The 15,676-nt window shown below is 37.7% G+C and overlaps 1 protein-coding gene across 1 annotated transcript in view; it reads left to right on the forward strand.

Moving 5' to 3' along the window:
- The first annotated feature begins 11,154 nt into the window (after positions 1-11,154).
- LOC125860682 (histone deacetylase 14, chloroplastic-like) overlaps positions 11,155-15,676 on the forward strand; it is a 5,054-nt gene continuing 532 nt past the window's right edge. Inside the window, exons 1-4 of the mRNA XM_049540692.1 lie at positions 11,155-11,241; positions 11,291-11,542; positions 14,695-14,876; positions 15,250-15,472. Of these exons, the coding sequence (XP_049396649.1) occupies positions 11,155-11,241; positions 11,291-11,542; positions 14,695-14,876; positions 15,250-15,472 (744 nt within the window). The remainder of the gene's footprint in view (positions 11,242-11,290; positions 11,543-14,694; positions 14,877-15,249; positions 15,473-15,676) is intronic.

Below are 15,676 nucleotides of genomic sequence, written 5' to 3' on the forward strand. Positions count from 1 at the left end.
TACTTTGGAGAATTATTATAAACGGTTATTCTTCCTATTTTAGGGTATTTTAGGTCTTAGCTTAGTGGATTCATTAGTGGAAATGTTCATAATAGACCCTATGATGTTCCTCCAATGAACATGAGAAAGGCCTATGTGGTTGATGCATTATGATTCGGTGAATAAAGTTTCAACTTGCTGGTAGTGCAGGAGTTGATTTGAAGTGCATGCTTAAATGAATTCTTATGATAAAGTTGCATAACGTGCTTTAATGAGATAGTTGCATGTTGTGTTTCTTTGGTGTTTGAAATGAGAATGATGATTATGACAGGATTTCCTTGTATGTGAATATTTTTGTGAAAATTTATGCTTAAGTTGTATTTTGAGTTTTCACGAACTTTATTTCTCATGTTTGAAATTGTACCCATAGATGTAGTGTGATGTTGACTCCACGAGAGTTGTAATGAGCATGCTTGATGTTGTCTTGTTAAAGAAATGTCTTGTTGATTTCTTAATATATATGTTGATGCTCATTGAATATGAAGAAGGAAGTTCCTCCTATACTTATGAGAAGTAAAGAGTTTTAAGCATAGTGATGATTTGGAGAAGGAAGTTCCTCCAATGAAATGGGAATTAATAAAGTTGATGCATAAGGAGTTGGTAGATGTGTTGTTACTTTCTTGAATTGCACAAAGTTGCTTTTAGCCTTTTATGTGGAGTTGATGTTCCTCCTTAATGTGTGCTCTTATGTTGATGTTGTATTTTGTGTATTGTGAGCTGCTAGTTGGGTCATTGAGTCCTCAGAAGTGTTTTAAGTGCCATTCGAGGACGAATGATCCTAAGTGGGGGATATTGTAACAACCCTCAAAATAAAGTAGGATAAAGTAGAGCCTCACATGGGTTTTATGCATTAATAACTTGTCAAAATAATGTAGAATAGCCTTTTAAGTCAGTTTTAAAGAGTTTGGAAGTCAAACGTCAAGGGACGACCAAGACATTCGGAAACTAGTCTTTTACGTGTTAGTGTGTCTTAGTATGTTGTTCATGTTTTTATGTGTTGTTTGGAGTCTAAAATCAGGGTAGGTGACCCTAGTGTCTTAATAAATGTTTTTAGGGTCAAAACGTTTGGATACGATGCCCCGGGGGCCACCCTAAGGGTCCCCGAGGAGGACCCCAACTTTGGCCAAGCAAGCTGCCAAGGCAACTTGAAGTTGTGCTTGGAGGGAGCATGTCCGCGTCGCGGACTAGCTCCACCAAGGGCCAAATGTTTGGTCCGTGTCGCGGACATGTCGCGGACTCTACTATCTCGAATTTAATTTCCAGAAAACTTGTGGGAACACCTCCGCGTTGCGAACTTGTTTCCCGACGAAATCTGCGAAAATAAAACTCAAGTTTGACTTATTTAAAAAGGTCCAACTAAGTGAGGGGTAGTTTGGGTACTTTGGGGAATTATTATAAACGGTTATTCTACCTATTTTAGTGTATTTTAAGTTGGTTAAAACCTCAAAACCTAAAATTAGACCCCATTCTTCAAATTGACCCTCCCCTCTAAAAAACTCCATTGAAGACCTTGATGAAGCTCAAGCTAGAAGATGGGTTTTCAACTGATTTGTTCTTCAATTTCATGGGTCTTCAATAATTAAGGTATGGTGACTCTTGATTCTTGAATAACCTCTCATTTAAGGAGTTCTATCAAAGATTTTGAAAAGTGATTCAAAGACCAAAATTCCCAATTTTCAATCTAAACATGGGTTCCTTGTCAAACGATTTTCTAAATCATTCTATTGATGAATTAATGTGGAAATAATGTTTTTAAGACAATTTTCAAAGGAATTCTTGAAGAACCCATGATCCCCAAATTCTCGAAAATTGGCCTATGATGTGGGTCTTTGTGAATATGATCTCTATTGGTGGAATTATTTTTAGATTAGATTGTATTGATGTTTCCTATGATTGTCTATACTTATTCATGTTGAATTGTCGGTATATTGATGAGTTGAGATTTATGGCCTTATGGGCAAAGTTGTGGGTTGATTCCTTTGTTAATAGAATTGTACTTAGATTACGTTTATGTTATTGAATTACATTGTTGATTACTATTTCTACCTATGTCACTTGATTATGAATTGTTGAGGATTGATCCACGGTGATCATGGCTTGGAGAATTGGTAAGTTGACCTAACTTCTAGTCTATAGTATGAGAATTGAAGTTGTGAGGTTTGATCCACTTATGGTGGAGGAGTTTACTTCTTGTCTATCTATGTATGTTGAGATCATGGCCTTGAAGACAATAGATGTGAAGTGAATTGATGATTATAATGCATATGTTTATGAAGTTATGCCATGAATGTTATTTATGAAATCCTCAATGCTAGCATGATGTTAAAAGTGTGTTGATGATGAGGATTATAATGTGAATGATAATTATAGGGATAAGGTGTGGTCTACATGATTGATTATGTTAGGTACTATTATGGAATGACCCCTACCTATATGACCCTTATCTGAATGTTTGGTCGTATACATGTTAGGAGTACCTATTCAATGTTGAATGTGTCCTTGTCTCCTATGATGAAGTGTGGGTGTGTGGTCTAGAATCCCTAAGGTCTTTATATGTGAATTGCTCATGAATTGGGGACATTGTGAATGTGTTGTGATCCCTTTAAGGGAAGAACACTTAATATCAATGTTGTTGCTAATATGTCACTATGAGGACCAATATGCACACACACACACTCTACATGTATAGTTATGAATATGTTGTGTTATGGTGTCTATTGAAAGGTTAACTCTTATATGCACCCTTACATCTTATTATGCATGCAAAGTGTATGATTAGCAAGGTATGAATATGTGTTGTATAAAGGTGTTTATGTGAAAGGCTTTCTCACATATGTACACACACATGAATGAATGAATAAGGTTTATGATAATCTAGTGAAAGTGAGTCTCTTGAAAGGTTTCCTCAATTGTACTCAAAACTAGACTATGTTATGAATATGGTATGACTATGTGAAAGGTCATTCTCACATAATGTAGGTTCTATGATGGAAGGTCATTCTCATCTTAGAAACCTTTGATCTATATGATATGAGGGATTAAGTCCCTAAAGCCTACTTTATGAACTAATGTTAAATAAAGGCTTAAAGATGTTTAAAAGGAGAGTTGGAGCTTAGCACCGAGTGAACATGAAAAATGAGAGTGGGGGCTTCACGTTTAGCAAGTCCGGCTTCCCACAAGAGAGCCTTCACATTTAGCAAGTCCAGGTTCCCAACATAGATGTTGTCTCATGAGACGGAAACCTCCCCGCTTAGTAAGTCAAGGTTTTCTAGTAGCAATCTCCTTGTTCCATAACTACGTGCCCCCGTAGGTCTTAGCTTAGTGGATCCACTAGATAGCTATTATGTATGTAGGTCCTACTTTCGCAAGTAGTACCCTCTCTTTTCGGTGTGGGAGTAGAACACCGGATTCCATGTAGCTCACATGGTCTATGTCGGTTATGGCAATGTCTCCAGAAAGTGAAGAAATGAACTAAGATAAGAATATGAACTCTAGTCATGATTTCTTGAAGAGTTACTTAGTGTAGGTAGGACTATGGACCCTAGTTATGCATTGCGCAAGTGGACTCTAAGGGAGGTTATGATTAGGCTCTTTATGTAATGAAGACTATGGTCTATGTATGTTAATATGAAAGCATGTTAAGGTTGACTTTACTTATGTCAAGACATGAAGTATGTTTATGCATGCGAATTCCACTTATGACTTCTTAATAGTTTTGCTTAGTATATGTGGGGGTATGGGACTCCATGGGTACATTGCAGAAGTGAGCTTGTGAAGGGGTTGTGAGAGTGGTTTATCTATGATATGAACTAAATGGGTTATGACTAATGATGTAGTAAATGAATGAGTCATTATATGATGTTATGAAGTATGTTGGTCTTATGTCTAATGTTAAATGAAGATGTTATGACTTGTTGAATATGACGTGTCTAGTTTATGGTGGCTTCCTAGGAACACTTGATGGGAGTAGTATTATGGGATGCTACTTGCACATTGCACTAGTGTGACTTGGGGGTTGTCTTAGGTGATGGTTCCTATATGAAGATTATGTCTTATGGTGTGCTTATGACTCTATGAATATATGTGGTTGGATTGATGAGGGCTATGTGTAAGTTCACCCTTGGTAACCTTAAGGTGATACATTGCACCAAGTATTCCCTAAGGTTTACTTGAGGAAAGGAGTTAAGATAAAGAGGAAGGTAATGTATTGTATGCATTGAATGTTCCTAAAATGTTATAAGTGGCTCTAGGTGCTATTATGAATGGTTTCCGTGTGTATGATGATGTATGGGGTTTATATTGTGCCTATGTACTAAGATCCAATCTAGTACCTAATTCATCTTGCAAGGTCCTCCAAAAGTTAGAAGTAAATTGTGTACCTCTATCTTATATAATGGAGATCGAAACTCCATGCAATCAAACAATCTCGTGGATATAGAGTTTGGCTAACTTCTCTGCATTATAAGTCACCTTGACTGGAATGAAGTGAGTAGACTTAGTTAATCTGTCAACAATTACCCATATAGAATCAAACTTACCCAATGTCTTTGGTAGACCAACCACGAAATCCATTTCAATTCTTTCCACTTCCATTCAGGAATGGACATTCATTGAAGTGTCCCTCTAGGCCTCTGATGCTCGTACTTTACCTGCTGACAATTTGGGCGTTGGGCAACAAAATCAACAATGTCACGCTTCATTCTACTCCACCAATAATGTTTTCTAGGATCACGATACATCTTGGTTGCACCAGGATGTATAGAATACCTCGAACTATGAGCCTCTGCAAGTATAGTATGAGTCAAATCATCAACACAAGGCACACATGCACGCCCCTTAATTCTCAAGATGCCTTCCTCATCAATCACAACCTCTTTAGCCTCTCCTCGCAATACCATGTCTTGAATTCGGCTCAGCTTCTCATCATCAAACTTCTTTCCTTTAAGCTTGTCAAGAAAAGATCTTGCCTCCACACAAGCGAATAATCCTCCGTTCTCAATTACTTTCAGTCTCATAGTCATTAGCCAGAGTTTAAACCTCTCTAGCCAATGGGCATCTAGAAACTTGTAAGTAGGCTAAACTCCCATGCTCCCTGCTTTTCTACTTAGGGCATCAGCCATAATATGAGCTTTTCCTGGGTGATATAGAATAGTAATGTCATATTGTTTCAGTAACTCCATCCACCTCCTTTGCCTCAAATTCAAGTCCTTCTGAGTGAACACATATTGTAAACTACGATGAGCTGTATAAACTTCACACTTGACCCCATGTAGATAATGCCTCCACTGCATCAATGCAAATACAACTGCAGCCAACTCCAAATCATGGGTCGGATAGTTACGTTCGTGCACTTTAAATTGCCTTGAAGCATAGGCAAATACATTATTCTCCTGCATTAGCACTGCACTTAAACCAAAATAAGATGCATCACAATAAACAATGAAATTCTTACCTTCCACAGGCAAGGCAAGAATCCGTGCAGTAGTTAACAAGGTCTTGAGTTTTAGGAAACTCTCTTCACACTCATCCGACCATACAAAGGGAACATTCTGCTTGGTTAGTTGGGAAGCAATGGAAGAAAATCCCTTAATGAACCGACGGTAGTAGCTAGCTAAACCAACAAAACTCCTTACCTCTAAAACATTAGTAGGCCTTACCCAACTCTTCACTGCTTCAATTTTACTGGGATCCACCATCACTCCATCCTTAGAAACCATGCGCCCTAAGAAGGACACTGAATTGATCCAAAGCTCACACTTGGAGAATTTGGTATAAAGCCTTTTCTCCCTTAACAACCCCAATACAATTCTGAAATGCTCTTTATGTTCTTTCCTGCTCTTGGAGTAGATCAGTATTATCATCAATAAATACAATAACGAAGAGATCCAAATATGGCTTAAAAATTCCATTCATCAGGCTTATGAAAGCAGCAGGGGCATTCGTAAGCCCAAAAGACATTGCTAAGAACTCATAATGTCCATACCTTGTTTGAAAAGCAGTCTTTGGCACATCCATTGCCCGTATTTTTAGTTGATGATAACCGTACCTCAAATCAATTTTTGAGAACACACAAGCACCCTGTAACTGATCAAACAAGTCATTAATGCGAGAAATGGGGTACTTGTTCTTAATAGTCACCTTATTCAACTACCTGTAGTCTATGCACATCCGAAAACTACCATCCTTCTTCACAAATAAAATTGGAGCACCCCAAGAAGAGGCAATCGGTCTAATAAAACCTTTACCTAACAACTCCTGAAGTTGGGCATTGAACTCTCTCAACTCAGCTGGGGACATTATATAAGGGGAATGGAAATGGGGCGAGTCCCTGGCTCCATGTCAATACAAAAATCAATATCTCTATCAATTGGTATACCAGATAGGTCTGCAGGAAAAACATCCACAAACTCACGAACTATCAAAACAGTTTCGATCGAAGGCGCTTTGAAATATCACCCTTGAGATGTTCCAAGAAAGTTGGACAACCCTTACTCACCAACCTCTTAGCACGAAGAAAAGAGATAATACGAACTGGGGCGGGAATATAGTCACCCTCCCATACCAGCGGATCTATCCCAGGGTTGACCAAAGTCACAGTCTTACCATTACAATCTAAGATAGTAAAATTTGGAGTTAGCCAAGTCATACCCAAAATTACATAGAAATCAACCATCTCCAAAATAAACAAATCTACATAAGTTTTGCTCCCCACAAAAGTCACAAGGCAAGACCTATACACCTTCTCAACTAACACAAACTCACTAACATGAGTAGAGACAGGAATAGGCATGTCAAGCATTCCATTAGCTAATAAGGAAGATATATAAGAAAATGTGGATCCAGGATCAAACAATACAGAAGCCATACGATCACAGACCAGAAGAGTACCTGTGATAACAACAATGGATGCCTCTACCTCTAGCCTCTCGGGGAAAGCATAACAATGGGGTTTATCACATGTCTATCCATTGCCTCTATCGGGCTACGCTACAGTAGTTCCAACTTGCCCGCCACCCCGGCCGAACTGGTGACCACCACTACCTTGGCCACCATGTCCTCATGAATGGAAACCTCTACCATGACCACCCCTACCTCTAACTGCTGGTGATCTGTAACTCTGATCATACCGAGCCTGACTAAGCCTCAGACAGTATTTCCTGATATGCCCTGCCTCACCACATCCATAGCAAGTCCTGGAGTCGAGAGTTTGTCTCTTTGAAGACGAAGAAGACTGAAGATAACCCCCAAACTCAAAAAAAGGCTAGCTGGCCGGTGACGGACCCTCATGTGAAACCTGCAATGAAGACTGAAGAGGACGGGGTGGATAACCCCCATAACTCTGCCCTCTAGAGTAAGAACCACTAGCCTTACCTCCTTTACGGAACTTTTTAAATGTTGACACCTTGGTGAAGTCATCTGGCTTCACCCCCTTTACCTCTATCACAAAATCAACCACTTCTTGAAAAGATTTTGCAGAAGCAGCTACTTGTAATGCTGGAATCTGCAAATCTTACCTCAGTCCCTTCACAAAGAGGCAAATCCGCTCTTGCGAACTAAAGCAAAACTGAGTGGCATATCTGGATAATGCACGAAATTTGGCTTCATAGGTTGCAACCGACATCTTTCTTGCTCTATGTTCAGGAACTTATCTCTCCTCCTGTCCCTCAAAGTCCGAGTGTATACTTCTCCATTAAGAAGCTAGAAAATGTTGCCTAAGTCATAGGTGGTGCCTTTGCTGGTTGACATTCAACATGAGACCTCCACAACATTTTGGCATCCCCCTGAAACTGGTAGGTAACAAACACAACACCGAATCTCTCCACTATGTCCATCTTATGAAGCAACTTGTGATAATCCACATGGAAATCATAAGCATCTTCAGATTCAGTACCCTTGAAGACGGGAGGTTTCAACTTTAAGAACTTAATAAAGAGATCATGCTGGTCACTANGCCTTTGCTGGTTGACATTCAACATGAGACCTCCACAACATTTTGGCATCCCCCTGAAACTGGTAGGTAACAAACACAACACCGAATCTCTCCACTATGTCCATCTTATGAAGCAACTTGTGATAATCCACATGGAAATCATAAGCATCTTCAGATTCAGTACCCTTGAAGACGGGAGGTTTCAACTTTAAGAACTTAATAAAGAGATCATGCTGGTCACTAGTCATTATAGGCCCTGTAGTCAATCGAGGAAACATGCATGTTTCCAAGGACGCATCCATGCGGGGAGCCACAACAGCTGCATGTTGTACTCCTTGTACTTGAGTTGCTAGTGCAGAAGACGCTTGGGTGCCTGGCCCTGATCAGATAATCCGCTAAGATAAGTGAGAACCTGGTTGATCATCTCTGGAGTAGGCTGGGGTGGTGCTTCCTTCTCATGAATCTACTCATCCTCCCCCTCATCACCCTGTCTCGCTACCTCATCAGCCGATGGTGGGGTCACTACTCCATCTCTAGTTGGACCAGTTGCTTATCCTCTGCCACTAGTGGGCCTTCTCCCGCAACCTCTACCACGACCTCTCGCCATTGCTCCCCCTCGGGGTGCAGTCCCAATAGTTGGCTCAGGTGCACCCTGTCTTGCTGGTGTTGGCGTTGCCATAGTTGTTGCTCTTGTTCTTACCAAACAAAACATGTCATTTTGTATGGTATCTTGGTTTCCATAAATGCTTCCAGGGCCCCTACAGATTAAGGTGGTTGTTCTGATTCCTCATATAATTTGTTGTCTTGACTAAAAAGATCCCTATACTGTCTCTCAGCCACCGTAATCTATCTTGTTCTAGTGAGACTCCTTTTGAAGAAATTGAGAATGTTGAGGAATTCTATGAATCTATCCATATCCTAAGTCATTTAGAGGCCTTCTGTCACTGAGATCCCAGCCTTGGTTACTCCAAACTTTAGTGATTTTAGCTTTTTGTTGTTGATGTAGTATGATAACGTCTAGAAATAGAAACCTGAGGGCCCCTCCAACCTTATACTCTATTATACTCTCTAAATATAGAGTTCTCTATTTTGTTAGACATCCAACTCCAACCCAATTCTCTATTTATTCTCTAAAAAAGAATCTTCTCCTCTCTCCTCAGTATATTCTGTTTTAATCTTATTTTCTTATTTCATAATATAAATCTTTTCTTTCTTTTTCCCAAATAATCACTTTATATAATTTTCATGTGATATAAAATTTTACTATTTCAAAATTTTTATATAATATAAATTTATATTTTATTCTACATTTCTAAATAACATAAATTGCAAGAAAATATTATATAATATACTAATTAATGGACAAATTCAAATAAAAGTGAAATACAATCACATAAACAATCAACTTTCAAAATTATTACTTTACTCCCATAAATGCTCTACTAATGCATTATGAAGTTTAAAGTGAGCATTTTTGTCCTTAATTTTTTTTATGTCTAACTAAAAATTATTCCATCCGGAGATTTTCATCTACCACCATTTACGTAGTTGCAGCCTCTATGGCATCTTGAATTGGTCCATTAAGATCATGTTCATCCTAGTGTTATCAAAGGCGCACTTAACCCTTAAAGCGAGGCTCAAAATGTGTTGAGCGCTTTGCCTCCCTTTATGTGTGCTTAAGTGTTGTCATCAAGGTTCTAAGGCAAACATTTCCTTGCCAATGAGCCTATTATAAAGAAGTGACACTAAATAATTGATATTTCACTTTATCATAATTTTTTTCAATTTCTTTGGTCATATATTTGTCATTCATATTTATAATTATAAGTCTTGGACTAAATATATATATATATATGTTTTTTTTCTCCCTTTGCACCTTTTTTCATTAAAGCCCACACTTTGTTTGCATTTTGCGCTTTAATCCCCTACATACCTTAGAGATTTTTTGCGCTTTTCGCCTTTGATAACACTGTTCTTCCTCGATTATCATGTTGTGCAGTATAATACATGTAGTAATTATATCATGTACTACTTTCTTTCTCCAAAAATGTGACGGTCCCGCCATAATTGCAAAACGTAATTGCAGAACTCCGAATGCACGTTCAAAAATTAATAATAAAATCAAATTATATTATTGACAAAATTTAGAAAAAAATTGAAATATTATTGATTTGGGATGAAAGTAGTATATATTAAATGATATATTTTTTAAAATATTAAATTACATTTAAAAAGAATTATGAATATTAGAGTGATTGTCCTTCATTTGTATATCTCCATAACCACCTCATTACCAAACTTTGATTTTGTTTCCTTGCATTCTTTATATCAAGTCCAGAAACTGTATTTCAGCCCGTTTTCATTTTAGGCCTAATTAGGGACTTTTAAGTCATTAATATGAAATAATTAGACCTAGTATATAAATACTTAGTTTCGTAGAATAACTAGGGTTAGCTTACCTGTGATGATTAATGTATTTTGTGGAGTTGGATGGTATCCAAACTTTGATTCAAGATTTTTAAGGGTGTTTTCAAGTGGATTGATTCTATTTAAGGATATCCAATAGTTTAGGAGTGCTGTTTAAGTGCACTAAGTAGGGTTGTTGATATCTGTCAATTATTCTTGTTTGTACTTTTAAGTTGTATCTTCTCTAAATCCCTTTCAATTGCTTTCTTAAGTTCTTATTAATCCTACCCTAGCTTACATCATGACATTTTAGGCAAGCACCAAAATTGTAGGACATCATGAATGAGGATTAATCAGAAAACTCAGATCAGAAAAGCTAGTTGCTTCTTGTATGAGTCTACGACATCATCCTAATGAGACATAAGTGGTCATATATGGTGCTTTATGTTGATCAACTAAACATATGGAGATACTGTTTAATTATTCATTATGCATGATGATGGAGGAGTGTAACTATGAAAGCTCAGCCCTGTGCATAACCCCACAGACATTACCATTCCATTTAAGTAAATTTCATGCTCTAAGTTTTCTAATATTTAATGAAATAATTACTCTTAATCAGGCAAGTTTTTGAATTTGTATGAGCTAACAAGGTTCCTAAAATTATTGAGTTCCGTGAGAAAGATTAACACCAAGTGTTCCTATGGCAATGTGAACAGACGTTCCAAGAGTCATTATTGGCAGCTGGAGCTGGGATTTCCTTGGTTGATTCAGTGGTAATGTCTCAGTCTAAGCTGTTAGTAATATTTCAGTTTACTGGGAATAGTTCGTTTAATGTAGCAATCAGTTCAGGGTGCGTTTTTTTGGTAAACTTCTCTCTCAAAGCTTGAGTAATTGTTTCATCTGATATTTCAGGTTGCAGCAGCCAGAGTAAGCAAAGACCCTCCTGTCGCTTTTGCACTAATTCGACCTCCTGGTCACCATGCTGTTCCAATGGGAGCCATGGGCTTTTGTGTGTTTGGAAATATTGCTATTGCTGCTCGTTATGCTCAAAGAATGCATGGATTGAAACGTGTTTTTATCATAGACTTTGATGTTCATCATGGAAATGGAACCAATGATGCCTTCTACGAGGAACCAGATATATTTTTCCTTTCAGCTCACCAAGTAAGCTACACATTACATTGAACAAATTGCTTGGGAAATCTTGACGTTTTTACTTCTGAATCAACTGCTATTATAAAATGTAGTTTGAATGAACAAAAGAACATTCGGTTATATCTAAATTGAGTCAGCTGTAGTGATCCACAAAAATGATTATTCTTGACACTACGTTCAGTTCAAGGGTGCTTGGGACTTGGTGATTACTCCTCAGACGCTTTCCTTCATTTTATTTGTTACAAATGAGCAGAAATAAAACACATCAATTATGATTGTTGTCACGTCCCAAAATACCTCCTAGATGCAACTGATATCTTCCAAGTGTTCTAAAAGTGCTGAAACTCAACCAAGCCCCTTGGGTACAAACTAAAACCATTCCAACAAGTCTCAAAATTCATTTTCAACTTATTTGAAGTCTTAAAACACATAATGAGATACATACACTAAAATGAAGGTGTCTGGTAGTTACAATTATCTTGTCCAACATCAGAAAGGTTAATTTTTGGTTTGGTGGATTTGTATGGCTCTCCACTTCTTTTGGTGGAAGCGAAGATCGATGCACAAGCCATAGAAAACAAAGAAATTTTCAAGTACCTTGGGTCCATAATCTAAGTAGATGGGGAGATTGATGAGGATGTCGTGCATCGTGTTGGAACAGGGTGGGTGAAATGAAGGCTCGTATCCAGAGTGTTGGTTAGTTAAGAACACGAACATTTAAATAATAAATGTAACGGAGTTGAAGATGCTCAGATGGACGTATGGGCTTCTTACAAGAGAAATGATTAGAAACATGAGGTTATACAGGGTAAGGTGGCAGTAGCGACTGTGGCGGACAAGATAGGGAAACGAGGTTGAGATGGTTTGAGCATGTGAGGAGGAGGGGTGTATTGGCATGATGGGCAGATCATAGAGTATCTTGTAGGATCTACATCAAAAATTCTCAATATGGAATATGTAATATTTATCCTTGATCCGTTGTTACTTTTGATTTTGTTGGAAGCTTTTGTATTCTTAGTTATTCTCCAATAGTTGGTCCTAAGTATGTAGAGACTAAATACTTAAGGTTCTTGGTCTTGGTTATTTTAGCTATTTTTTTTTCTTATCATTGTGTTTTTGATTTTCGCTATTCAAAAACATGACTTCACATCGGTACAGTGTTATCAAAAGCAAAGAGCACAAAACAACTCTAAGGTTCGTGGGGATTTAAGCGCAAAGTGCAAATAAAACGTGGGCTCTAATGAAAAAAGGCGCAAAGGGAGAAAAAAGTACAAATTATATGTTTAGTCCAAGACAAATAATTTATAAGTATGAATGAAAAATGTAAGAACAAAGAAATTTGAAAAATAATTACGATAAAGTGAGCTATCAATGACTTAGTATTTTCTCTTGAGAAGAGGTTCATTGGCAAGGAAAAGTATGTCTTAGAACCTTGATGACGACACTGAAGCGAACATTAAGTGAGGCAAAACGTTCAACATGTTTTGAGCCTTGCTATAGGGCTTGAGTGCACTTTCAATAACACTGCATCAGTTTGAGTCCTTCAATGTTCGTTCCACTAGAAAAATGTGGAACAAATTATTCTGCATGGAAATTTTTGTTTCAACTATTTGTCACTGGAAAAATAATTATGGGGCCATATAGATGGAAGTGATCCAGATCCTACAAAGTTAGGTCAGTGGAAAGTCAAAGATGCTCAAGTGATGACATGGAATTTAGGGTCAATTCCCCTCTTATTGTCCTTAATCTTACGATATATAAGACTGCAAAGGCCATATAAGATTATTTATATAAGGTTTACAACCATGACAATAGCATAAGACACTTTTAGTTAAAGCATGACATTACTATTTACTGTTAACAAAGTCTTTCTATTCAGGATTATTTTTCTGGAGTTCAAAACTTAGGGCTAAATTTACTAATATTGTTTATGTTGAAATGCGTGTTGAATCTCTTTCTATAATACAAGCAAAGCAAGCGAGACCAACTTTTTTTTTTATGAAATTGTGATTTGATTTTGAGTGTTTGCTCTAACTTGATAAATCATGATCTGTCTCCCTCCTTGCATATATGTTTTAGGGAATTACTTCGTGTAGAGCAACGTCTTCTCACACAAAACGTTTTCAAGCAAGAAAATGTTCAGATTGTTGCATTTGCTGCTCAAGGAAGAAGATATGGTATGGATTTGAGCGTATTCAATGCTATAGTTGCAAGCAATATGTGCTAGTAAAAAAATGTGAGAGGTTGACTATAACAAGAGTTGGGAAAAATAGAGGTATAGGCCGAAGAAGAACTAGGGAGAGGTGATTGGATAGGACATGTGGCAACTTCAGCTTACTGAGGAGATGACGCTAAATAAGAAGATGTTGAGAGAGAGGATCAGACTAGAAGGTTAGTAGGTAGCTGAGTGTTGTCACATTGTGTGGGAGAGGCATGGAGCTAGCCCTTCTCCGCTTCTCCATATTATAGTATTATTTAGTAATCGTGTAGTTTCATATCTTCATTTGCCTTGTATCTTGTTATTAGATAGGGGGAGATGATTAGACATGACATGTGCCAGCTTTAGCTTACCGTAGACATGACCCTAGATAAGAAAATGTGGAGGGCGAGGATTAGGCTAGAAGGTTGGTATGGTAGGTAGCCGAGTGTTGTCATACTTTGTGTGGGAGAGGCATGGGGCAAACCTCCTCTCCGCTTCTCCTTATTAGTAGCATTATTTAGTAATCGCACTGTTTCTTTTCTTCAATGTGTAGTACTATCTGTTGCTTTATTTGCCTTGTATCTTGTTATTTTGTGCTACCATGCAATCAGATAATTCTCTTTTCTTTCGAGCCGAGGGTTTATTGGAAACAACCTCTCTACCCCACAAAAGGTAGGGGTGAGGTCTGCCTACATCCTACCTTATCCAGACCCCACTTGTGGAATCACACTGTGTATGATATTGTTATCTTCTTTTACCTACTGCATTACAAGGAAAGAACCTTCACCCCTGCTGATGCGTTCCTCGTTTCACCTCATTCAAACGTTGTGTTTAGAGGAAAACAGGATTTCTGTCATTATATGCCAGCTATGCACCTTGATGTGTAGAATTAATACAGCCTGGAACTTAACAATTGCATGGATTTTATCAGTCATGCTCACTTATCCTTGGATCGATGTAGGCTGGAAGTTATCCAGGGACTGGTAAGATAGATCAAATTGGTAGTGGAAATGGTGAAGGATCAACACTAAATCTCCCTTTACCTGGAGGATCAGGTGATACAACAATGCGAACAGTTATTGATGAAGTTATTGTACCATGTGCTCAAAGGTTCAAGCCAAATATAATCCTTGTTTCAGCTGGGTAGTTTTCTTGTCTGTCAAGATAGTCTCAACATTCGGAATATAAAACGAAACATATGACTTAAACACAGTTCCTTTTACTTTTCTTACTGTTCTGCTACTGTGTGGTTCCTTTTTCTTTTGATGTGAATAATGGATCATGTATTATGCTTGTGTTTTCTGCTAAACTTGCAATGTAATGAGGGACGGAATATTTGGTCTATTCACTACTATCATGCCTCATATATTCCGTTTCTGGTCTTGAAATGTTGTTAGCAGAAGAGGATGTTAAAACATAAAGATAGGACTTTCAGATTTCTTATCTAACGTAATTGAACTAACGTGTCGTCTAAAATTTTCACGTTTGATGCACATCTGTTGGATCCACTTGCCAGCTTACAGTTCACAACAGGAACATATTACATGCTAGTCTCCAGCATTATGCAACTTGCAAAAGATTTGTGTGGGGGACGTTGCGTGTTTTTCTTAGAAGGGGGATATAATCTCAGTTCTCTGTCAAATTCAGTTGCAGAATCATTTCGTGCTTTTCTTGGGGATCGGAGCATGGCTTCAGAGCTAGACGATCCATCCTATTTGCACGAAGAACCATTGAAGAAGGTGAAGCAGATTATTGAAAAAGTGAAGCACATACATTCCTTTTGAAAGCTTATATTAACAGTGGTCTAGAATTATTATACAGCTTTGCATAAGACACCATGACTTTTCTATAATTTGTATACACCTTTGTTTAGTATATACGATATAAATTATATTAATGTTGTAAATTCGTAACAAAATTTGTTAAAAGTACAAGCTAAAATT

The sequence above is a fragment of the Solanum stenotomum genome, chromosome 1, assembly GCF_019186545.1.
Source record: "Solanum stenotomum isolate F172 chromosome 1, ASM1918654v1, whole genome shotgun sequence".
Taxonomy (NCBI): domain Eukaryota; kingdom Viridiplantae; phylum Streptophyta; class Magnoliopsida; order Solanales; family Solanaceae; genus Solanum; species Solanum stenotomum.